The sequence below is a fragment of the Ammospiza caudacuta genome, chromosome 1 (genome assembly GCF_027887145.1).
Source record: "Ammospiza caudacuta isolate bAmmCau1 chromosome 1, bAmmCau1.pri, whole genome shotgun sequence".
NCBI classification, from domain to species: Eukaryota; Metazoa; Chordata; class Aves; order Passeriformes; family Passerellidae; genus Ammospiza; species Ammospiza caudacuta.
In genome coordinates, this window is record NC_080593.1 from 63,322,699 (window position 1) to 63,350,402 (window position 27,704).

At 36.5% G+C, this 27,704-nt stretch overlaps 1 protein-coding gene across 1 annotated transcript in view; it reads right to left on the minus strand.

Annotated features, from left to right (window-relative positions):
• Positions 1-27,704, minus strand: part of CDKAL1 (CDK5 regulatory subunit associated protein 1 like 1) — a 382,971-nt gene that overhangs the window by 65,228 nt on the left and 290,039 nt on the right. Inside the window, exon 13 of the mRNA XM_058800651.1 lies at positions 26,156-26,218. Coding sequence (XP_058656634.1) covers positions 26,156-26,218 — 63 coding nt within the window. The remainder of the gene's footprint in view (positions 1-26,155; positions 26,219-27,704) is intronic.

Consider the following 27,704-nt stretch of genomic DNA (forward strand, 5'->3'; position numbering starts at 1 on the left):
AAGAAAAGAGAAATACTATTATGAGAAACATATGACTAAAGCTATCATTGTGAAACATAATTCAGTGGCTTCACAGTAGCTGAGTTGCATAATGGTCACCAAATTATTTTATTTATGAACACAAAAAATAGGCTTTGGCAGATGACCTTGGTCAGTTTTTCTTCATTAATCAAACTTTATTGCTTCAACAATAAAGAACAGAGCAGTTTGACATTCAAGCAAGAGTAAAATATTTACACATATACATTAAGAATATAATAGGTATACCTCATAACCTTCCAACATATCCATATTTTACAATAATTACTGTTACATGAAAGAGTCCTTTGACCAGCAACATAAAGACAAGCCCTGAGATTAAAATTTTCCATTGCAAACAACTTATGAAGATGAGTTTTTTCTCATTTCCCTTTTTTCTACAAAGCCTAGATCTACTGTAAAACCCACTGGGAACTGGACAAGCCTGAGAAGTGGGCCCATGAGAATCTCATGAGGTTTAAGAAAACCAAGTGCAATGCACCTGAGTTGGTACAGACCATGGTATCAGCACAAGCTGGGGCATGAGGATACCAAGAGCAGCCTTGCTGAGAAGGATTTGGGGGTGCTGCTGGATAAGAAGCTCAACATGATCCAGCAATGTGCACTTGCAGCCCAGAAAGCCAAATCATTCAGTGATTTTATGGCTAAGTATTTCACAAATATAGTGAGAGAGCATGGATACACTACCAGTGGTTTCCCAATAAGGGGCAATTTACAGAAGAACAGAGGGCTAGGGCAAGGGCTTTATTTTGGATGGTATTTAAATAAAGAACAAGCTTTTAGTTGGAAGAAAACCAGGTGGAAATAGGAGTGAACCATTTCCACTGCACTCACTCTCAATCTGCTGCAAATTAACCCAATTAGTTTAAGAATATTTTCCCCCTCAATTCAAACACCTCCCTAGATCAAAATCAAAAACATTTATTAACTGATGCTTCCAACTGTGACAGAAATTACAGTCATTTTTGTAGTAGAGATGGTGTAAAAATGCAATCTAAAAATATGATTAAAAGCTCAAAAGATGACTAACCCAAGTTCATCTTGGAAATGGCTGTTTGCATACTGCTAAAGAAATGCATTTGGAGTTAATTAGTTTGCTTTTTATCTGTTCCTCAATTAAGAACTTCCTACTCTCCCTTAATCATGAAACAGCTATTAAATTTAACAGACCTGTCTAGATGACCTTACACAAGAAGAATAAATTAATTGAACAGATTTTCTTAAAAATATGAGAATCGTTTTATGAAAATAATGATACTAGCAATGTTCTGATCCTTCCAGACTTTGAATCATATCAGATCAATCCCATATATAACATCTTAAATTCCTCCTGTAACTCTCATAAAATGAGTATTTTGGAACACTGGTTATTCAGGTATTTCCTGAGAGTAGATTAATTCCTTTTACCCTTTACAAAAAAACAAAAAACAAACAACAAACCCATCAAAAAGGCGCCAACAAGTGAGAGAGCACACATGCGTAAATCATGTAGTACTTCAATCATTAACACTACATTGCAAAGAATTAGAATAATGGGAAAAAACCCTCAAGAAGATGTGATTAGAACACATTTCTACATACAAAACAAGGACTCATCCCCTCAGTGTAGTTCCTTTAAATCCTGCTAGAATCCTGTTGGATTTTGGGGGGTTTTGCCCAAGAAAAGCCTTCATGTGTCAGAGCAATTCCCTTAGTGTTTTTTCCTTCAGAAAGTCATTTCAAGTTCTGTGCTGCACTTTCTTCATGTGTGAATATGGCAATAATGGACTAGAGAGAGCTACAAAGCTGTACAGAGATGTTCACAGATACCTGCTGCTTTCTGATGCATTCCAGAAACACTTCTTTTTCAAAGGGCAGACAAACCACAACAGTAATCTACTCTGCAGTATTCATTCACCCCACAATTAATTCACTCAACTAGCAGCTGAAATGCCCTGTTTAAACTTTAGTATCCACGTTTAAAAAAATCAGTATTTTTAAAAGAAAGAGGTCATAATTTCTCAGATCTTAAAAAAACCACAAACAACCTAAACCCACACAGTGTTGTTATATTCTAGGTTTGCCAAAAACCAATGAAAATACACTGTCAAAAACATAGAATCATATTTCCACTTATGCTATGAGGATGGTGGCAATGGGGAGAAGAAAAAAGCATGGACATCCTAAACAAAGCCCAAAGCTACTTTACCCAGCAGGTGAGCAAGCAGAATCTTAGATGCAGAACCCTACCTCAGGAGACTCAAACTTACTGAGACATATCAGAATGGAGATGTGAGGAAAATATTTTACACACAGGCCTTCAGATATCCATTAGCCACCTCAACCATTTTAACATCTGCTTAGAACGAAGCTTTGTCCATCATTGTCCTGGGGTGACTTCACACAGCAGTAGAAAGGCTAGCTCTCACTGGTTTAAAACAGCAACAAAATTAACTTCCAAGCACACAGCTTAATAATAAAATGATACTTTGCATCCCAAAGGAAGAAGTCTTCTAGGGGCATCATGAACCAGATTTGATAGGGCTTTAAAATAAAATTATCTTTACATGTCCCCTAGAAGAAGCAAGGTACAAAACACAGATGAGAAAGGAACACCCTTTTAAGATTGGGGTGAAACAATACAGGAGTGTGTCAAGATTTTTAATCTAGATGCTTGACCTCAAGGCTAATTGAGAGTTTCTGCTGTCTGTACTGTCAGCCTCATATTACACAGGCAACAGAAATAACAACCAGAAGACAACAATGGTAAAAAGGCATGTTATCCTGACTTGCAAATTTCACCTATTAAACAACTGCCCCTGTTGATGTTGCAAAGTAAAAAAACAATAGCATTCTTCACCTCAGAAAAAAATCATGATTTCATGAATCTGCAAACGCAGCTGTGCCAGGCATAAGAGTTCTACAGCACTTGCCCAAAGGTTACAAAAGAAGAGCTTCAAGAGTTTCTTGGCTTGTTTTACAGCAGTTCACTTCTGCTGACTATCAAAATAATTCCTGAAAGTATACAATAAAAATGACATGTGACTATTTTAATAAATTCACTTTTCCTGAACCTAACTGCAGTGTGGAAGCCTGACTTTGACTCTTCCAGCACCAGCTCTCTTACCAATTCAATCAATCCTTTTTATTTAGAAAAATTATTTTATGATATGATTGTTTAAGTCCCTTGCACTTGATGAATCTACCACTGTAGTGTTCTGCATGCCGACATCTACTGACAAAGAACATGGAAGAACTGAGTTCAGACCTTTGGATGATAACTTTTTATAGTCAGGGCAAGACCTTAAGGTAAAGAACATGTAAGTCAGACTCAGTTCTCATGGTTCAAGTCATCTTGGGCAGCAGAACAGCATAGAGTAACTAATGGCTGTCTGAACTCTAAGCAAATATAAGTTGTAAGAAACAGGATTGGAAGGACATTAATACCATCAAACACCACCTTCATTCAAAATCCCCCTCTGCAGGGTATTACTGCTATCATTTTAAACAAACACACAATGCCCTAGATACACCTGGAGTGAAGTCCCAATAGTTCTACAGAATTCACCTCATTGTTTTACCTTCAGTAGAAAAAGCCCTGACCAAGTCAACAGCAAAGAATAGCTGATGAATTTGCTTAATTCTTGGGCTTTGCAAGAACTGGATGGATAAAAAAAAGTAACGCCTCTTTCTTTTCTAGATGGATGCAGACAGCAACAAATACAGACTGTTAATACAGGAAGCAAAGCAGCAAGGATGGCAACAAATTTGCTCGAGTCTTTTCAGAGAGACCAATGCTGGAGAGACGCAAGTGAAGTTGCAGGCTCCTTGAAGCCCAGCAGTACATCTTTGAAAGCCATGTTCTGGTACAGGATTTTGTTTCCATTGCCTCACTTCTTTCTTCCTCTTCTCTCTTGTCCTCTACTCCAGCAGGGTAAGAGGAAGTTTGTAAGGTGAGGCAGATGAAAGAGATGGAAATAGTAAGGGAAGCCTCCAGCAGACAGAATTGTGGGATTCTAACTCTCACTGCTCTCCTGCAAGGAGTGCAGGTCACCAAAAGATTGAGCTATGTTAGGATTATCACACTTCTGTGTATTATTTGTGGAAACAAGGGGGAAAGCATGTAATATATATTCAAGGACAGGTCGCCCTTCCAACCCCTTTTAAATATTTAGCATGTGATCTGCTAAAAAGTATCTTTTGAAACCCAAGTAAAGCACTGATTGTCCTAAATAATCACCCTAAACTTTCACCTTTACAGTTTCAGAAGTTGGCAAGTGTAAGAGAACACACCTAAGATAAAACATGTGGTTTCCACTCCAAAGAAAGAGAAAAGATAATCAAGCCAAGCTGTTTCCATATTTTTCAATATGATTTAAATAACAGACCTGTTTTCTAGGCTGGTACATATCCTCCAATGCACATTCTAGTACCATTTCCAAACTGGGGGAAGACTATTCAAAAACTGCATTTGCTACCACCCACCCCCAATTTGAGAGTTTCTTTCTTCCTTGACCCAATGCCAACATGATAATTCCACATTAAACGGGAGTGTAGGAGTGCATTATTGGCACTAAAGCATGGGAATAACCTGCGGGAGGAAAACATTTCTCTTATTCCTTCCTAAAGCATAACTTCTGCAAATAAAATAGGGGGAGTTTGGATAGAAGAAATGTGTGTTTTAGCACAAAAAGGAAAAGATAAAGAGGTTAGATGAGAAATAAAATAGAAGAGGAGCTGACAAGAGATTACTTGGAAACTGAATTCAAAGCAAGAAGTTTATCCTAAGGAAAACCTAATTTTTCTTTCCTTACCTGCAACAGAGAAATTAGAAGGACCACAAGGATTTACAGAACACGTGCTGTATGTGCATGGTGAAGGGGAGAGAAATGTCTGGCTGCAGGAGGCATCCAGGAATGATAAAGAAGGATTATTTACATTATATTCCAACTATCTGCATCTATTACTTCAATAGACACCATGACAAGGCTGCTGTCAGCACAACAGTGTTGGGATTCTTCCTTGGCACAGACAGACCCCACTCCAGGGGGAAGCAGACATTTTTACACAAGTCTGGAAGGAGGCTGCTAAAACCAAAGGAAGCATTTTCAGTACCTCTTAGGTTTTAGAATGCCACCTGTGTATTTATAGCACCATTTCCCATTTCAAGCATTTTCCTGCAAGGACAGTGCCCTGCACAGAAACATGGGGAGGCTTCCTTGCCCATATTATGAGGGTTTTTTTCCATTTAAAGGAGCATCTGGTCTAATGTGTGCGTTTTAATTAAATGCAATCATTTGTAGCTCAGGAAAAACATATACAAAAGGCCATACTGAATCAACATAACTGCAGCTAGTGACATCTAGATTCCATAGTAAAACAAGAAATACTCCACAACAGTATAGTTCTAAGATTAAAAAAGGGGGGAAGCAATTTCAATGAATTATGATCTGTGGTTCCTGCAGCTATTTACAAAAGAAAAAATCCTTTGATCTTTGCTATAGAGAACAAACAATACTTCTGCTGCAGTGCAAAGAAAGCCTGGATTTCTACTGAGTTGAAGCTGTATTCATTTGTTAAAAAAGGAAAAAGGTGACTGCGAGGAAACCAGTGCCATGAATCATTCCAATAATTCAGAACTATGCCACCCAGCTGCACATATCTCTTAGAGGCGTATGCAAAACATTACTGTACACAAGCAGGCAGATTAGCTCAAATAATGGTCTAGCCTAGCAAGACAGACCTCTTTTTGTTGGCTTGAATAAGCTCATACAACTTCAAATATGCAAATCTGAGCCCAGCTTAATTGTACTTGATTATAGGAGATGCTGTGTATGACAAGAGATAGAGTTGCTTCCAGTCAGGAAAAAAGTGCCAGTTACATCTATAAATCACAGTACTAATCAAATAAACATAATCCAAATATCCCTTTGAGAAAATAGCAAATTAACATGCTTCCTTTGGTTAGTGCTTCTGTTTCCACTTGCTTCTAAATGTTTCCCTCGTCTCATGCCACCTTCTGAACTGCCTGACCCACTGCCCAACCTCAGCCTAGCAAGTTGCACTGCCTCTCTTCAATTTTGCCAGGCACAAATGCAGTAGTTCTTCCTTGCACTACTACAAAAAGCAATTGAAAGAAGAAATAAAGCTACAAAACATTCTGAAGTTGATTGTGTTTGTTGCAATTTGGTATTTCATAAGGAGGTAGCAATATAGGAATCAGAAAACCCTCCCTGTTCCCCAAAAATTCAGTTCTGCCATCTTAAGTTATGAGGCAGCTCAGGAAATCCAAGATGACTCAGAAAATAAAGTTAGAGGGGAAAAAAGGGGTGGTAATAACCTATCCTATAAAAATTTTATTATTTTTATAATAATAAAAATACCTTATTATTATTAAAGGTAATAATATCCTTTCGTTGATTTTAAAATAGTGGTGGTATAGCCTTAATGATTGAGGATACAAAACCAGCAAACTTCATAGGGCGAACTATCTTTTTAAAAATAAATATCAGCTGATAAAACTGGGAGCAACAGAAGAGCTTCCAACAGCCTGAGAAATTTGTTTAACAGTAGCAATTTGTCTAATAAAGGACATTACCTCTGCATACAGATTGTCTCTACAAACTCTGAAGTCATCTTTTCCCAGAGAGTCTTTCAAAATGGCACAAGGCACATGGCCTGACCAGGATGAGGCTTATTTAACATCAGTGCTACAGACATGAAGTTCACTGGCTTTGATTGACTTTCCCCATTCTGCATCTGAGATTCTCTTCCTGTAGAAATGAAGGGAAATTGTGGGACTATTGCATGCATTTTCTATGTGTGATCTGCAACTCCACAGCGGCATTTAGCTGAGGTTTTCAGACATCTGTGACCAAACTGAGAACTATTGCTTTGACCTGCATATTTGACATATGATAGATGACTTCAATGAACTTCCTCTTCCATGACACTGCGTTTGGGAAAACAATGTGTTCTAACATTCTCTGCATGAGGTTTATGAAAGGCCAGCGAACTACCTTGGGCTTTTCTGAGGCAGCAGATGTCCAGCTACTCATTAAAACATACAACAGTTAAACTTGGACAAAAAGGTACAGAAGAGGAAAATAGACTTTCATGAAGTTTAATGTAAAAAGACAAAAAACCCAAGCAATATCTGTAAATGTACTATCTCATTCAAGAGTCTTTCCAGATAAAGCAAGACTTTAGTTTATATTCATTCTCATCCAAACTTCTCTCATACTGATGCAGAAATAAAATCAATAATTTTCTGTGCATTCATAAACAGCTTTATATTTAATTTGACCTTGCAAATATAAAACCGAAACGTTTTAACCTTGTGTACTACAGCTAATTGGAAGTAAATTTTACTTCAGAAGATGCAAATTTAAATAGATTAATTGCCTCATCAAGCAAGAATAAATAATAAAAAAAACCCCAAAAATAAAATTAGGACTAAGATTCATCTATAAAACCAAATGTACAAAGTTGAAGGCTGTGAAAAAAATACTATAAACATTTGAAAATCACTGATATGGCTTTAAGTCAATGAAATACAAGCAGGAAGCTCCCCTTTATCTATCTAAGAGCAGCATGCCAGGGCAGTGTCAGCTGTTCTCTTCTGCCTTGAGAGGTTTGGTGCACGCAAACATGGAGATGATTTGAAACAACTGAAATATGACTGTAAAAAACAGGTAGATGATGATTCAAACCTTCTTGGGATTTAGGATTAGGCAGAAGCAGCCAACTAATTACACATTGTTTGTTTTAGCTGAGGGAACAATGAAGATTTTACAGTTGCTACATTCATCACACAATTTTCACTGTTACATGGTAAACAAAATTTATGTCTTTCCTCCAAGTGAAGCAGACAGTGAGTCTGGTAGGACTGTTTTTTCTTTCCTTAAGCATTTGTTTCTTCACTTGCTGTTTTTCTCATATAAAAATCTCCTGAGGTATATCTGAAGGCACATTCACCCTGGTATTCATAAACAGTGTTTATATGAGGCACACCATTTACAAGGGCATTTCCTCATTCCCATCACTTTTTGAGGAGAGGGGCCATTGACTAATTTTTTTTTAATTTAAATGTTTAACTAACTGCATTACTCCTTTCATCATTAGAATTTTTTTCTAGGTTTCCTGTACCTTGAATATTTCAGTGAGAGCAGAGAAAGCATATAACATACATAGGCACAAGTTCTACTCTGTAGAATACTTTAAAAGAAAAACTTTAAAGTAAAAGAAAGCAATACCCTTTTGTGGTTTTTTAGAACAGGAGATCCAATTGAATTCAAGGAGCAATTTTTTCTGGACCCCAGAGGGAAACTTCTCCATGGTCAAGATGTGTGCAGCATGCTGTGAAAAAACAGCTGAGCTCTGCCCCATGGTGCATGAATGTGGGGTTCTCATCACTGAAGGGCCAAAAGACGTACTCATTATTTCCATCCCTCTTTTAATTCTGTTTTGTAAAAGTAGCTATTTTTTCCAGCTGATCATTGTCAGGCCTTCTTTTGGTTATCCAGAAAGAGCCCTGCACCATCTCCACCTCTCTCTCACCCTCCCTGCTCCATTGGGAACAGCACCTATTGTAGATACACAACTGAGCATGCAGAGCAAGAAAACACCTCTGAGAAGACATCCTTTTATCCTTCCAAACAATCTGCACCCTCACCATTTCCTGTATTAAATTCTTACAATATTTTTATATTTACAGAAAAAATAAAGGATTGCTTTCACTTGTGTAAGAAAAACAATGATACCAAACAGACATCTTCAAGATGAAAATATACTCACAAAATTTCCAGAAAAAAAATTCTAAGTAACCGTTAAAAGTCACACAGACAATTATGCTGCGTTTTCTAATTTCATAAGACAGCTTAGGCTCAGTTTTTAAGATACAGTTTGCTGTCATTTGGTCCATAAATCCAAGCAATTGGGATTCATGGCTTCACACACCGCTCTCATTATGCCTGCTCACTGCAAATGCTTGCAGTGTGGATATCACTTTCTTAAAATAGAGTGTTTGAAAATAATTTAGTCTTTTACATGAGGTCACCTTTTCTCAAGGCACAGTATCATTTTTAATTAATGCTGGAGATCCTGTATCTCTGAAAGATTATGATTATGCAGACTTTATAAAAACACTTACATTAAAAAATGAAGCAGGTGCTTCAAGTTTCTGCAGAGACATGTGCAGATCTTTGGTTGCAATTTTTAAGTGCCTATTCATTAGGCTCCTCATAGGACAAAGCTGTGCATGGAGCCAGCTGGCTTTCAGGTACTTCTGCTGCTGTCCAATTTAACTGTGCAAGTGGTGCAGCATAATAATTCACAGGCTGAAATCACGAGTACAGTTACACCTTAACACAACTGAAGATGATGAAAATGTTTGGCAGTGGAAAAAGCAGCAGTAAGACAGCCACATAAACACTATTTCACTAGGAATTCTGGAAAAAAATCCTCCCTTAATGAATCTCATTTATATGGAAGAAAATGGGAATTTTGCAAATTTTGTGTTTGAAAAATTATCCAGTAATAGATAATCTCACCATGCTGAAATTAAAATTAAAATTTAAATTTTAAATCTAAAGTAATTTCAAATTGCACCATGCTGAAATTAAAATTAAAAAAATACCTAAAAGACACTGCTCACAACATACCACCAGCAAAGTGTTTAAAATACAAAATCAAACAGAAATCCACCTTAATCCCTCCCCCTGCTCCCTGAACATTAGAATACCTTTAAAATGTAGATGTAAAATAATTACTTGATTGTGGATACAAATTACTATGATTGTTAAAAAGATCTGTTGTTATATAGCATGTTTGTATACAGACTTGCATTTGCGGCATAGCACAGCACAAGCAGCAATAAATCTGCAATATTTATATACACACAGTTAGGTGTAAGCCCAAATTTACACCCCCAGAGACAAGGGATATCACTCCTAACAGGGCCTCACTTGGAACTGATCCAGCTTTTGAACTGTAGATTAAATACTATTTTTATTTTCTTGGGAAAATAAGGTAAAATTTATCATATTCAGGCAAGAACAGAATGGCAGGGTTCACAAGACAGATGGTGCCTGAGTACTACAGCAGTTGTCACTTTGTTGTTCACTGCTGAGGAAATACAGCAGAACAATGACTTTGGACTGGTATTTGACTTAGACACATAAATACATGTCAGCCAATTTTTCTCCATACACTCATACATCCTCACATGCCTGTTATTTTTCCTATGAGATGCAAATTCCTTTTGCCTCCCACAAATAAGCTGCTAGCAATTTTTGATTCTGGATGATTTATAGGCTTTAGCTTAGAATCAAAAGCTATCTTACTTTCCAGAATAAAATATGCTGATACCTCATTTCAAGTATATCTGTGGAACTGGGATTTTGAAAGACTGTGAAAGAGGAGACCGTTCTTCAAAAATCCCAACTGCCACAACAATACACACACAGATACTGGCAATTAACTTTCTCCTCTCATTGGCTCTGAGTTTTTCTTTTTGTGAAATTACGTTCTCAGAATCAGGTAAAGAAAAAAAACCAAAACCAAGGCCCAGCAGAGCTCTTTCTAAAGATAGTTTGGAGAGCATTCTCCATAGAAATGACGCATATGTATGTGATAAATGGCATATTATCTACCACAGAAGACAAAATAGCTTTCTTGGCAATTACATTATCCTATTTCAATATGAATAACTGCATTAGTTTGATTTAGATGTGAGGCACTACAAGGGTTTTACAGTAAGTAGTTTTGCTTTCCATACTTCCCCAAAGTGTTTTGATGCACAGACCCAATTTCTTACCAGACACACTGAGCTTGCACAGCATGCACAGTTGCCAACCATTTCTCCTATGCTACACACCCTCAGAATCCAACCCATACAGAGCTTCCCCCTCCTTAAAACTATGCACATCCCAAGAAAAGGAAGTACTCAAAGACAGTACTTATAAAAGAGTTGGTTTAAAAGCACCAAAGCCTGTATGTAGTTTCAAGGGAGAGAGAATCTTTTGTAATAAATTAGAAAATCTTCACATGTATACTTTCCCATATTATTATATCAAGTTAATTCAAATGCTGTAGATCTTTAAATACAAAAATACAGAAATTTTAAAAATAGGTACCAATGGTATCTGTTTTCCAAATCCAAACATCCTAAAATAAATTTACATTAGCTTCTGATACAAATTTGTTAATAACCAGAGCAAGAGCAAAACCAGATATAGTATATTAAATATTCCTGGAAAGGAGTTCATTAAAAGTCATCCCATTTGCTGATTTGTTACTGGAAAGCTTTATAAAGAATGGAATATGTGTACAGAAGCAGATAAAACTGAACAGATTTTAGAGTATTTATTTACTCCTTACATTTCTTTCAACACAGGGAGTGACAATAAAGCTAAGAAAGAACGTAACAAAAATTCAACCCAAAACTAAAACCCAAAATTCAAATTCCTCCATCCTCCCTATTGAAAATTTTTTGTTTCAAAAACCACAGTGGCCATAAGAGCACAGACAGCATCACTACAGCAACACAAGGCCTGTTTCTACAGAATTAATTGACTGCACTGACATCAGGAAGCTAATTCATTAAACCTGCATGGACTAAGATAAGATTGACTGGAGCTGTTCAGCTGAAAAGGCAGGCCTTGCAGTTCAGAAAATATGGTAATACAATGTTTCTGCATATTGAGCTGCTTACTCGAAGTTGAAAACACCAGTAATCTGTATGACAAGTTGTTGTGGGCTGCTTTCCTAAGGTGGCATACACAAACTTGGAAGGAGATGAAAGGAGATTTACCATAAAAATGTTTTACTTGTTAGGGATTTCTATCAAGCATCCTGCAGGCCCTGATCTTTGACACTACACCCCAGTGTTTGAATGACAACAGCAATGTTTTTTCCATTCTCAGGAAGACATCAGCATATATATTTTACCTTTCCCTCCATGTTTTGAAGTATAATGCAGAACATCTCGTATTCTGTAACACACAATATCTTGCTCATATCTGACAAAGCTCAGAGGAGCCTTTTCAGGATGCTGCTATGAGCAACTGTCCTTTTGCAGATCTTTGTTATCAAGAGTGCGTTGGGTGGCTCCAGCTTCCACAACTATGGTGTGCTGCTGTGCTGCGCGTGCGTGGTGATGTGCTCTGCGTGTGTGTGCTGTGTATGTTTAGTGATGGAATTCACTGAACATACACAGTATTCCAAGCTGGAAGATGGGTAATGAGATCACCAGGGAGCTGTATACATAGTGAAGGCCTCTTCTGAGCTTGAGGATCCAGGGTTTTATGAACAGCTTAGGAGAAGATACTGACTATGCCTGTTGGCAAGACTTTAACTTTTTACTTCCATAATGTCTCTGAGGTGAACTTTAATTACAATGATTTAGGCAAAATAAGGTGGGAGCTCTATATCTGGGCGGCCACAGCAAAATTACTCAAGATCACTTGCTGATTTATTAGAGAACTGTAATTCAACACTGGGCACAGTTTGGTCAGAAGTGTGGCCATGAAGATTTTTTTAACCTCCTCCTTGTCAAGCAAATGAAGATAGTGCTTTTGTAATAATGATTAAGCAGGTTTTCTTTATCCTAATTTTTGAATTATGGTTCTCTCAACCCCATATGTGTATTCTAAAAAGCTGTGAGACTGTAAAAAACCAGACAGGACTTGTTTTTAAAATAAATGTACATGAATACATGAACGCGTTAGAGGGAGACAACAGAAAAAGTAGAGTTTTGCAGAAAAATGGAAATGAGCAAATGTGAGACAGGGTGCTGTCAGCATCTGCATAGTGCTAGACCTTAGAAAGCTTTATATCTTTATTAAATACAGTGATTGAATTTTCTAAAATCTTCCTCAAAAACTGTTTCTTACTATAGCACGTCAAACAACATTCTAACATGCTGTTTGCTTGAACCCTAAGAACAGTTTTAAATTAAAAGCATTCATGCCAGATATCTCAAAAGAAACCTCGTCTGCTCTACAGAGACACATCATCAAGCCTGGAAGAAATAAAATTAGAACAGGAAATTTTGCTTTAGTTGGTGCTATGGATGAATGTTGCTCCACCTTCCTGCTAAGTTACATATGGAATTCTTCTTCCATACCTTAAGATATTATTTTCACATGGAAAGCAAAGGGAAAAATGTGTGCGTGTGTATATATATAGACAAGATACCAGAGTACCTGCAAGCTCTGCAAGACTACAAGAGGAAAAATGAGAGAAAACAGGACTAAAAAACTAAAACATGAAACAAAACCCTCCACAATAATTCAATTCATGGCTGTGAATGAAAAATTGGCGGCTGCGAAACTTAAACAGCATGTGACTGGAGAGGAAGAGAGATACACCTCAGAAAGCCACCCCAGTGGGACCATCAAATGCTGGATTTGGGGAAAGAGTGATTGTGCTCATTTGATTTCTTATGAAGAGTATAAAGCCCCGCAGTCCATCCACCATTTCATGGAGTGTTAGATCCATAGGTGCAAGGGAATTCAGGGCAGGTTCTCATCCTGAGGTCTTTGAAACTTTAAATGGTAAAGATTAAGCACATTCTGAAAGCTTACAACTAGCTCATTGCTTCAATGTCATAGATTATATAACACAGGCAAATCTTCCCATTAAGTTAAAGTGTAAACTAAGACAGAATGAAAGCAGCCTAATGAAAAGGTGCATAGATAATGCTTTACTTGTAAATTAGAATATCAAATAAAATCTTCAACACCAAACAACTGCATGTTGGCTGCTTAGTTCTATATTGGGAGATCTAATTTTGCTAATCCATTGACACAATACCCTAAATCCACTATTGTCAAACTCTCTCAGAAGTTTTCAAATATGGCCAATTACCAACTTTTATATATTGCATCTATAATTCAGATTACTATTTTTTTCCTTAGGATGTCAATTTAAATATAACCATTTTAAGATGTTCTATACATACAGAATTTAAAACCTGATATTCTGCTCCAGAGCATGGTGCTAATAACACCAGAAGTGCAGGTTCAATCCCCGTACAGGCCCTTCACTTAAGAGTTGGACTCCATGGCCCTTGTGCGTCCCTATCAACTCAGGATATTCTGTGATTCTTGGAGCTCATGCTATGTTTATAGAGATATAAAGAACTTCAGTGTATCAAAAAAGCAGCAGAAAAAAATTTTAAGATTTACTTAAAATACCTGAGATGCAATTCAAATACTTTGGACAAGTCCATTGTTCTTAACCAAATATAATAGCAAAAAAAAACCCCATGAGGCAGTGACTCAGTGACTGTAACCAGATTATAGAAAGTAAAATGAAATAAAGTTAAAATTAAGAGTAAAATCAAAATATGGGCATTTATAAACAGAGATTTATTTAGAGACCTATGCAACTCAATCTGCATGAGAGGCTTATTGCACTCTTTTGCATGAGTGGAACTTACAGGAATTAAATACACAAGCACATCCAATCATGCACTTTTCAACATACATCATTAAAAAAATCCTGTCTAAATTTTCATCATTCAGAATATGATTAATGCAGCCTATCAGAAGCCAGATGGTGCAAAACCAGAGCCATCAATCAAAATGAAAAGACCACTGTGTGCTATCCCAAGCGATGTGCTCTCGAATGGAATTTCTGGTCACAGATCCTAATGCACGATGTGCAGTGCCATAAACATCATGGCACTGCCCCTAAGGAACAGCCACAAACACAGCAGGCTTTGTTAGGCAAAAAAAAAAGAAAGTAGAATTACTACTTGCTGCTGTAGACTCTGACTGGGAAAGGCTCTGCAAGTCAAATATATGTACTTTAAATAAAAAATTAAAAGCAATGCCTTTAATGAGTTTAATGTTTGCACTGATGACAGTACCTGTCAAATTGTGCACTTGCCATTTGATTTAATATGGGATCGTGCCATACATAAACAAAGCAGCTGCCACTGTCTGTCTGACACGTGAATTGGTATTTAATATCTGTTCCCACAGAGGACTTACAAATGGTTCATGTTTTTAGCTTTCTATTACACATTTTCTGCAAATGTTATACAGAAAACAAGGTTGGGGTTTGCAATGGGAAACAGTGATGGCTTACATCTTGTAAGGTTTTGTACCAAGCAGGCCTAGTACTTAAAAAATCAGCCTGTAAAAATAAAAGGCATGAAGAAGCATAATTCACCATACCATACACAAACTTCATAAATGATGCTATCAATATTAAAGGAGATGCACAAATGAACAGCAGTAATAGCATATAGGTGTTTTTACTTGGAACTAGCAAGGCAGTATGAAATAAAGGACTTGTTAGCATGACTGCTTGTATTTGCAGCATGAAGGTTTTTTTATCACAACACTTCTCTCACGTGTGTTACGTTACAGAATATATCAAATTTTATGGAAATACATTTTGTAAAAAAAGAAATATCACATTCTGTTTTAAAGACCTGCATAAACTACCTACATATCCATCTCTTTTTCTATAAGGCTTGGAGACTAGGTATGACTGTCATGATTGCATGAGAAATGGGTGGAAGAAAAATTAAACATGACCTAGAGCAGCATTTATATAAACTAAATGTCATCCTTCAAGATCAACTTCTTACTTGTTTTCAGTAGTATTACAAAATTTGCTTACTTGCTTTCAGTATACACAGTATTAAGCATATCAAGAAGAAACTGTAATGCCTTTGTTCCTTTAAGGAAATATACCCCCCCACTCCACCATTTTTATTCTGATGATCATGAGATATCAAACCTTAAATTCATCATTAGCCCCTTATACAACCATCGCATACTTCACATAATGCAAATCAAAGAGAGGCAGTTTCTAGAATCACAGGAAGAATCTACAGTGTCTTGGAAAGATGGCTTTTTTGGATGCTGGAATCTCATCAAAATTTGAACTTATAAGAAAATTCTAGAGAAGATGGTGCCATACAAGCCTCTCATACTGGAGCCTTTCCCTCAAAAAATGCATTGAAGGATGTATAGTTTCTTTTATCCCTCTATGGATGGGTACAGTTTTTTGGATGAAATCTCCTATGTTCTTAAAATAAACTAAGAAAAATTATATAAAGGAAATTAAGATTTCATATTAAAAGAATGCAAAAGGCTTTGTTAAGGTACACTTATAATAAAATCCAGGTTTGTACCTCTCTTCCTACTGACCAGCACCACTCCTTCCTCCTGATGCACTAAAGCTCAAGTACAGCTGAAACTGAATTGTGTGTTTAAGATGCTTCTTTCACCCCAAACTGGAACCCAAACCTCCCTGGCATGTTCACACTGCAGGCTGAACTCAAAGTCTACTGACTCAGAGTCTCCATCCTTGCCCAAGGTTTGAAAGCCTTTCAAGCCTACTGTAATTCACACAAGTAGTAAATGTTAGTATCTGGGACATTTAACCTAATGTTGCCAATTTTGCTGTAAACATGTATAGAGTGTATATATGTCAGAAAATTGACATCATCCAGCACTCATCCCACAATTCTCACGAAGGATGAGCAAGTGGTAGAAGCCACAGGATGCTTGTCTAATTACATCTAAATACAACCACTCTCTGTCCCCCAACATCATGGGAGTTTCCCTCCAACACAGGCACACTGAGTGCAAAATCACTGACAGCATGTTTAAGAGGGCTCTGAATTTCACACACAGCTAGGACAATCACCTAGATTATGCATGGAAAATCCATGTGGTTTGCTGGCAGATTCTGAGACTCCTCCTCCAGCTGCCCTTCAAAGCTGAGCTCTTGAGCTCACACCGACAGTGGCCAAACTGCACTGCATGGAGAGACAGCAGGAGAATTAGTTTCCTGTGTAGAGCAACCTAATGCCCAAATTATATCTATTGTTTTACACAGCCACTTTACTGAGACTTCTCTTTTCAACTGTATAACTAATCTCTCTTCATGCTTTTAAGTGGAATATAGTGCAGAGAGGAAATTATAGCAAAATAAAAACCAATGGAGTATCTCTAGTTCCAAGAGTTTAAATGACAGCAGAAGATGGAATAAGTAGCCAGCACTGACTTATTCCAAATGGGGAAAAATGTGATTCTATCCTTGTATGATTTATGCAAAATACACCAGATTGTTTCTGGATGATACTTGGAATCAATCTCAAATCAAAGGTTTTGTTAACTATGGGGTTTCGTAGATGTGTGTATGTGCATATATGCAAGTCTGTGCAGAAAATTATACCTTATTATCAGACAAAAAGCCAAAAAATCCACACCTCCTTCACATCTTTATGTCAAAGGGTCAATAAAACATGATTTTGCACAGGAATAATTAAGAAGAAAAAGAAATGGAATATCCTCACTCCATGGAAGAAAGTAAAAATCTTACCCAAGATTTCAGGTACCAAAAGACTGCTCAAAATATTCCAGTAATAGAAGTACTGATGCCTACTTGATTAACATCTAAAATTTTAAATACTATGTCAAATTAATTACAGTACACAGATTTCCAGTGAGAAGATGGGGATCAAAACATAAAAACAGTTATCAAATCTACCAGTGAAGTTCCCAAACTTCGGTCTCTTGGTTAGTGCTTAAAAGCAGGCAAGTCCAAGAGCTTGGTGATATGAATACTTACATCAATAGCAAAGTTTGCATAATGGGGAGCTGTACCACCACCTCTGTGGATGGGTTTACACAACACTGTGCTCATGCACTACTACACTTGATGCACTGATGCCTTCCCCTCCCACAACCACTTTAATGCCATGGCAAAATACAGCTAAATGGCTCCATAAAGAGGAAAATAATCAAGAAAAACAGAAGGGCGGGAGAACAAAAAAGAGCGAGAATGCAATGTTAGTACCTGAAGAAGATATTAAAGAAAGAATAGTTAGAAAGAAAGAAAGCAAGAGAAAGAAGGTAGACTATATAAAGGAAAAACCCTTTTATTTTCTGAGGCGAGAAAAGGCAATAGAAAAAAGAAAAAGGGAGGGGTTGGAAATGGGAAAAGGTGTGAGATAACTAGGAAATCCAACCCACTACAAACTGCAAAGCCAGAGAGGAAAAGGTCAAATGTGGTCTTAAGGAATAGAGAAGGAAAGATACCTGAACTTTAAATGCCCATGCTAGTTATACACTCCATCACATTTTAATGTGATTTTGATGCTAACACAAGATTGAAGGGAGCTTTAAAAAACTGTAGCAGGGTCAAGTCTGTTTATTTTTTGTGATGCCAAGGTTTTCCAGCGACTAATTTGAAAAACCCTAAAACTTTTCTTTTTCATATTTTTTGTCTCAGTATCAGATCAATCAATGATGGACAAGGCATATAAATGATACAAGATGGAGCAAAAGGCAATGTCTTTCTCCAGAAAATAACAAGAGGATTAAAGGGCATCAAAGAATTTGTTTCCCTTAAGCTGATATGGCATGTATTTAATGTCACTGTAAAACTTGTCTAATTATATGTATATATTATATTTTTTTGGAGTAGAATATCTTTATTTCAGGCAATCTACTATACCAGGTAGCATTTACAAGCTGTACCAAGGAGAAAAACTGTGAAGTAAATAACCACTATTTTCACAACTGTTTAACTGGAAAAGTGATTTTACATGGGATGAGGGATTTATGTGGATTTCATGAGTTCATTGATTAAAATTGTTGTCAAGATCACTAATGAAGATATGTCAGTAATACATTGGTACCTGTAAAACCTTGTTCAACACCTAAGCACATACATCAACATATAGCACAGGTACACCTTTGTGTATAGATACAAACATGATTTGACTGACTACTGTTAAACCATTTTTTGAAAGGCCATTTTGAAAAGATAGAAAAAACACCTCTCTATCCTAAAACAGGAAAAGCCTCTATTCTGAAATAGAGGTAACAATCCCAAACAATTCAGTTAGCATCAGACAAGGTTAGATGCTTTAAATGTCCAACTACACCAAAAGTTATTAGCATTAAATATGGACTTAACCTAAATATTAATCATATCTACTAATAATGTATATACTTATCTGTATATAGTCTAGGTTTTGTCTAAAACAAAACCAACCAAGAAAGCACTGGTTTTAGAGCAACAAATTCAGTAATTGGGTTCTTTGTTTCATGATTTTCCAGATGTAATATGCACTTCAATAAGACTGCAATTCTTTAATCACAACACTTCAGCTACAGAATTAAGACAGAGCAAATATGTATTTTTCTACAGCATATACAATGGAGAAGAAAGCCCTTTTGTTGCAGTGCTTGCCTTGTTTCTTTGCCTATTCTCTACAAACCCTGAAACAATTCCCGGTGTATGAACAGCCCTTTCTAAACTATCTCTGTATTAGCTCACTCTGTGTTACAGATGGCACAAACTTCAATGTAGCTTAGAGTTAAGTCAAGAATAATCAGAAGCTTTTGAGGCAATTAGATTTTCTTCACTATCATCAAGTAATGCTCAAGTGTGCCATTAGCACAAGGCTACTGCATTGCTCTTCCAAGTAGAAATTGCTTTTCTCTTTCAGTAGTCTTCTTTGAAGCCTCACATCATATCAAAAGCACAAAACAGCTTTATGTAACCTCCTCCAAACAGCAGCTCTGAACACGAGAGAGGAGAAGAGAATAGAGAAGAATGGATGTAGGTTACAGTAAGAGTATTTCCATAAAAAGCGGTCATATCTGACATCTGAGATTTTAAATTAAACCCAAAATCTATTTCAAGGCAGGAGATAGCAAAAGGCTCTGGCCCTTTTCAGCAATAACCTAAAAAACCTTTTCATCTTACAAAACAACAATTCAGAGCACCTCCTTTAGAAAATTCAGATCATGGCTTATATCACAGGCATTGCAACCTCACAGTTGCCTTACAATTTAGTACAATGCTGTTCCTGGAATAAATGAAAAGCAGGTTAAAAGGATTTTTGTTATTTTCCAGCATCATATATCCAAGTAATTACCAAAAAAATCTGAAGGCTGACAGAGTACCACAAAACTGCTTTCTTTTTTTCTGACACAAAAGTAAAACCTACACATTCACAGTAGTTCCACCACACATCTTACAAAACACAGTTAATAACTGAGAAGCATTACTGCCGTTATGAAAAACAATAAGAATTGCTTGTGGTTTCAGCAGTTCTGTAATTTCCCATTTCCAGCCTCCAAAAATCATCCAAATTTGGTTTACATAAACATGCTAGCTGCCATGCTTCACATGTAAAACAAACCACTTCCTAATGCCAGTATTTTTGAAGATGACAGCAGCAAACACATAAGCTGTCCAAGTCTGAGAGATCTGGAACTATGAACACAGAAGGATGTTAATCTCACCTGCCACATGTTTAGTGTTGCAACTACATTTTAGTCCTACATCAGCTACTCTCATAGCAATGCTTCCAACTCTACAGGTGTCCAACATGTCAATTTACATGTCTTCTTATGAAACACATTGTCCCACAGTGCAGACACATCTTCAAAAATCTACCTTTAGGGTGTATTTAACAAGAGTAGTGTGGTGATGCGTGTCATTAGAAAGTTTGCCAACATCAGGCATTTTAGTTAGAGTGGCTTCATTCAATAGACACCAGAATTTCTTTTGTTCAAATTGGCTTATTTGTGAAGGAGTCCTGGTACATGGGAGAAAAATGAAAGAAAGCAGCTTATCAGTAGGAAAACTGGTCCCAATTTAAGTGATTGACTTCCCATCTCCCCCTGTTTTTTCTGTTGAGCTAAAGAGTCCTCATCTTGGTGGAGACAGTTTTGCTGGTACTCAGTGCCACCACCACACCCTCCATTCTCCTGCCACAGCCTATTGTTCCCAGAGGCCACCAGAATAGAACAGAGGTGGAAGGAATGCAGGACTTAACAGGTTTTTTTTTTTATCAGAAGCCAGCTGACTCTAAACCCTCACCCTTCACCTGGCATTTGACACTTGCTTTCCAATATTTTATGTTTCACACAGGTGCCCATGATGATCCCTAAACAATGCCACAGCCTTGGGCATTGCTATGATTTAATATGCTGTGTTATTGTCAACGAAAACCACTTGGAGCATACAAATATGCCTCCTAAGGCAGTGCCAAAAGACATCCCACTTGTTTCATAGTGGCCCCTGCCTGCTTCATTGTTAAAATAGTTTCATCCCCTCATTACTTACAGGCTCTTTCAGTGTGAATTTTCAAAAAATTTCTGACATAAAATGTCAACTGTCCAGGAGAGCTGAAGAATTCAGCAGAAGAAACTCAGTTTAAGGAAACTGATATTAGACTCTTTATTTTCCATTAAGCATAGGGTCTGTGTGTTATTGAAGTAATTGTTTGAAAACACCATAGGTCTCTAAGTGGCAGCAGCCATTAGCACCTTAAGCATAGCCTTGTTATAATCTTGTTAATAATGTTCCTTGAGTGTGTTATGCACATATCAACCCTTATCAAAGACAAAAGGACATAACTCCCTGCTTCCCAAAATTGCTTATGAGGCTAAAAAAACCCCCCAAAAACCAAGAAAATCTTTTTTGTCACTTAATTGCGTATCCCAATACAATGATCCATATAACTTGCCAAACACACAGGCATTGTCTAAGGGGTTTTGCTCTTTTGAGTGTTTTAGCATTTCCAGAACACATTAATAAAGAACATTAGAAGCATGAGGTTTAAAGATTTTACAATTATTTTAGCAGAACTGCATCAATTACAGCACATTTTGAAATAGCAGCTAATTGTTTTAATCCTGAGCACACCTTCAGTTTGGGAGAAAATCTCTCAAAAAACTCTTCAAATCATATGAGTGTTGACTATATTTCTTACTGGGCTGGACACAGTATATGCTAAAATAAATCTCTAAAGCTATAAGACATGACCTTTTTTTTTCATATATTTATTCATATATGTTGCACAGCAAGAGATTCAGGATGCAAAAGGCAGAAGCAAAGAGGGAGATGAGTTTTAAGCACAACTCTCAGGGGATTTCTCAGTGTAACAGCCCGTGCTGCCAGAGGCGTGTATGGACATGCCCTAAGGTATCCCTGGGTATCGTCCCAAGAAAGCAAAGCAGCCAAATGTGTAGTAGTTCTGATGTACTGTGCTTACAATATGTAAAAGCGTTCTTCTGCAGAGCAAAAATTGAGGATTATAATTTTAAACAACCACTCCAGGGCTAGACTGAATACTTAAACTCATCTGACAAAAAGAAAAGGAACAAGGGCTCTGCACTTCTGAATTTGGCCATTAGGTGCATACTGGATCCTGAAACTCCTATTAAGCTTATAAAACACGTTGTTTTGACCAGGTAAACTATTTTAACAACTACTTTAGCAGCTTTAAAAAAAACTGGCTCACAAATTTTATAAAGAGCAAGGGTAATTTCAGAGAGAGATCCAATTCCGTTATTTCTGAGTTAAACATCTACTTCAGACAGAATAAAATTCTTACTGTGTGAAAAGTGAAACCTCACAGTGTACACACAAAAAACATTCAGCAGAAATTACTTGTGTGCAAACATAATCTTTCATTAAATTAGCTTGCAGGAAACTAGCAAGAATATAGCTTCTCAATTATCTGCTTTTACATTTTAAAACACTAAAGCTGTTGCTGGTAAAGCTTTATTGAGGATGTCAATTTTATCATCTTTTTCTGATGGTCCTAGAAAAAGATTGATTAACTGTATATAACAGAGAAAAGTTACACAGCAATCAGAACTCGACTCTCAAGAAAGCCAGACCATACATATTTTTACTCTACATAAACATGAAAAAGCAAGTATTTTAGAACAAGGAATGGCTTAATCTACAAAGAGTGCTATGTATTTTTACACATGCTAACTGAAATAAGTTTGAATAAATGGCAATCACACACCTGGAACGAGATATTGCTCAGCATTTCCTAAGTTATTATTTTGTTCTGAATCGAATGAATTTTAGAAGATACTTATTTTAAGAACAACAAAAGAAAAAACTGAGAAAAGGCAGTTCTTTGTATGTGCCTGACATGAAGAATTCAAGATATTTGCTAGGCATTAAAGACTGATGCTAAAATGAGCTTTGTCTGTGGCACAGTATCTGAAAGACTTGCAGGTTCTGTAGTCAGAGGCTCTGTAAAGCATTTCAGTAACACTAGGTTAAAGAGAGCAGGATCAAATCTGCCTAGATAGGAGAAGTATATAATGGGCAGTTTTTGAAATCTGCTGTTGAATGGTTTCATCTGAACAATGACAAGCGTAACTAGATGGTAATTCATACTTGTTTGGGAATTAAAGAATACAGGAGCTCAGCTAATTCTCCCCTGATATCAGCAGAGTATCTCCTGCTTTTCCATTCCTTCTGCAGGAGGAATTTGAAAGCTCTGCCTCCTCTGCTGCTGAATTAAGGCCTCATTGAATAAAAGATAAAACTCAACACCTGGAAGTGGAAGGGAAAGTAAATCCTTGTTTCCACCTCTATAAAAGTGCTGTGTTTTCATCTGGGAATGAAGAACCACAAGCATTTAAATGTCTTCCAGGATGCTCTAAATTACACTAGATTGGCAAATATATATTGAGGTAACATTTTCAGGGCAACAGTTACTGGTTTTAAGGTTACTATAGCTACTTCATCAAAACATCACTTTCTGCTTTAGTGAGTGAAATGCGAGCATGGCAGAATGAACACTTTCTGATTTTCTGATTAATTTTTCTCCTTACTATGAGATATCCCATCCTAAAAAGATGAAGTGTTGAATCTTTGTAGCAAGTCCTGTTTCAGCCACTGTAGTCAATGAGATTTTCACATCTGTTTTAACTGCTACTACTAAGCACCAACATACCCTTAAGTTTTTTCTTCTAGTTTAGAAAGGTTCTCAGAGAAAAATTATTTAATCAACAAAGAAATAATCCTGGAAGCCAGTAATTCCAATCACTCATACCATGATCCTGCATCACCAATGCTTTCACAAAGCCATTGTGAAATCTCCTTTTTACACTTCCTGAAAATAATCTACAAAACAGCAAACAACATGTGCCCCTGCCCTGCCCTCAAATCCTTTGGCCATGTAAATCAAACAAAACAGAACTAGAGCAAAGCTAATACACACTTCCAGTAGAAATAACTGTATTCCCAAATAATGTTAGATTTAATACAAAAATTAAAGCCCTCCCCTAGACCACAGTGCTTGTGAAATAGGAAGCTGAGGTGGAAATTAAAAGCACAGAGCAAGAAATTTGTTGCAGCCTACAAATAGGAAGTAGTTGGGAGAAGGAAAACCTTCACTGTCAAATGGAAAATATGGAAAGACCATAACTTTATTACAAACTTTCACTTGTCCTTTCCCCTGCACTTGTATTCGCAGATATATATACAGGGTATGCTTGGAAGCAACAAAAGAGTGGAGGTACAAAAATCATCCATCAAACAATTGTACACTTTAATAATATATTAAAGGTCCTAAAACAAAGATCAAAAGCAAATATATTTAAGCATTTATATTCAATTCCACATTGTGTGATGACTAATTTGTAAAGAGTGCAGAAGTCCTCACAACTGCAGCCAAAATCATTTGAGAATACTTTGATATAATGCCACAAAGGATATGAGCAGGAAGACAGCAGGAGTTACAAATGACCAAGTTCCATTAAAAGTGCTAATAAAAGAATAATGGAATTTCCTTGTACTATGAATAAAAAGTGTTTTGTACAGGAGAATTAAGACATGCACAGGAATATCAAAGTTTCTTGTTCAACAGTTGCATCTCCTTATTAGATCTTAATTGACTTACTATTACATTTACCTTAAAATGCTTCAATTCAAAGGAGCAACAATTCCATTCAAAATCTTATCACACTAGTTTCCTTTATTCTTCATGTTTCTCCATTAAGGCCATTTTCACAGGCCATTAATATCAGCTTCACCAATCTTTGTAAATAATGTGAGACTATTTATAAAAGAAGTACTAAGCAGAGATGAATTTAACTTGAAATTAGGTACAATTATTAAAGCTATGGAATATAACTGCTGTTTTACAATGTATTTTTAAACTAAATTTTCAAGTGGCTGGTAACTTGAAACAGAACTCTCCCAGCAACAACCTGCCTGATAAATTTCATCCATTCATTTACACACTGTGTTTCTCATTGACATATGTGCAGTTACCCATACATCGCACATATGTGCATGTGTTCCCACAAAGAGATACATACTTCTGCCAACTTCTCCCAAATATAGAACCTAGCTGGTTTTTCCAATGTATTTGGTAAATGGCCAGGAAAAGAAGAGACAGAGTTCAGAACTTTCCTTTGCAATGTCTAAACAACAACAACAGCAACAACAGAAATGTTTCAAATCTTTCTTTGTTTTAATGGATACTTGCAAAATCACTCACACTTCTCAAAACAGAAGCAGCAAAGACAGACATCTCATACTGCTGAAAAATTTTTAAAGAGTTTTGTGCACTTGTTAAAAGAATATGCCCACAGAGGCATCAGAGATAGGAGGAACACCATGAAAATATTTTAAAAGCTACTCAACATTCCTTCAGTCTGCTGCTTAATGCTCTCTTCTGCATAACGTCCAGAAGAACCCCATGACATAGCTATAGCACAGAAATACTGTGATCTCTGTCTCTTGGTTCTCCAAAATCTTCTTGTAACAACTTTATTTTTTTTTTTTTATTTCACATTGCAATGAGAAAGGACCCTCTTTTTTCCCCACAGATGTTACAAACAAGTTATAATGATGTGTGTTTCTACTTCTTCCCCCAGACAACCACCAGGCTGTTCACACAGCAGCCTCTTTGAACGATGCTTTTGTGATCAATAGATAATTCATTAGTATCATGCATCTCAGGGCCTAATTGACACAACAGGCTAAGCAACATACTCTAGGGTAACACAGTTCCCAAACACAGAAGAAAAAAAGGAGGGGAATCCAATACCACATGTGGTCACTTTGCAGGATGTAATGCCAGTCTATAAATTATATTTCTATGAGGTTAATGTGAGTAATTGTTTTCACAAGTCAGAAAATGCACCTTTTCAAGCTTGGCTTAAAGAAAAAAAAGAAACATTTATGTGACAGCAGAATTTAAGTAACATGCTTAGCACTTTCAATTTTATAATTTCTCCTCAATTTTGCATTAAATAAGAAATATAGTTACCACAAATGTTTGGAATTTTTCTTAACAACAAACTGAGATAGTACATTTTTTCCTTACCTTATGATCATATGGGTTGTATGAATGAAACAGCTGGGACAGATCCTTCGTTCTCTGTTTTTTCTGTAAAGGATTATTAATAAGCCATATTAGAAAAGTTAAAGGAGAAAGAGAGAAGCTACTGATTAAAAAGCTCTATGCAGGTACAAACACATTCTCTCCCCACTTTACTAATGAAACTGTAGTTATAAAGAGCAGTGTATGCAGATTAAGGATATTAAATATTACAGGAAATAATTAACATATATATTAACAATATTAAGGAAAATATCCTTAATAAATAATAAACACTAATTTGTGGAACCTCAGTGGAATGTGTAAACAATTCACAATACATCATAAATAATATTTCAGACTACAGATAACAAAATTGAGAGATCAGGCTACAATCTTGTAAAGACTTGTCTACTATTCTAGCATGTACATGCAGTATTGCCTTATAGAAGATCAGGTGTAAAGGAAATCAGTTTGAAGAAGAATAATTTATTATTTGTCGATTTCTTTTGATGCTAATACTCTCACTGCTTTGATTGTGGAAAATTAATAGGTGATATCTCATTTAAAGCCAAGGCAAAGGACAAAAAAAATTCTTCTGTTCATAGCATAGTTCAAAGACAAAACCTGCTTGATCCAACTCCTGAATTTAGCCAAAGAGCTTTCAGTAATTTCAGCTGATGTTAAATAGAATTTCTCAGATGTATCCTATGGAGGGTGGACAGGAAGAGGAGAAAAACACTCTTTGTCTTTAATGCAGGGATGAGTCACAAATCAGTTCAAAGTTTTATTGTGTCAAAATCAGTGTTTACTTATCTCATAATGGGGAAGGCAAATCATTGCATGTTGGAAAATGTGTAAAGGGGCGACAACTGCAAGAACTCCTTGCTTGCAGTCTGTACCAGTGTCCTATTTAGCCATTGTTTCTGTGAAAGTAGTTTTACAGCTAAGCTGGAAAGATCTGTTTATGTTTCCAGCATGCTGGGAGCTACATAGACAGCTGCATGACTGCAGAATTTATTTTAACTTCTGGGAACTATAGGGCAATTTAGTAACTTTTGATCATGCAACATAAACTATGTCTTTTCTTTCTTTACATAGTTTTTATTTTCACCGAATGTTAAGCAACTTACAATTACTTCTTTTCTGGTAGTACAGCTGTAGACAGTCAAAGTACTTAAAACACTATAAAAATTATTTGGAGAACTGTGATAAAAATTAAAAAGAGATATGAAAATGATTACTAAAAAGATCGCTTGAAAAAACCTAATTTAAAGTAGCATAATGCAAGAAGAAGACAAAAGCACCTGAGTTTGGGTCATGGAAACCCCACTAATCCTTCTAGGAAGAAAACCCTACAAAATCCAGAAAAAGTCCAAGTCTTGCTCATTGTTATTGAAGACTATTTCTATTGTACTCATTCTGACTGCAATTACTTTAATAACACTCAGTAAAACAATATGATGGAAAACCACCCATCTTTAACCCTCAGACTCTCACCAAAATGCTGGTTACACATTCAGCTAGATGAAGACTGAAGATGGGGCTTTCCTTA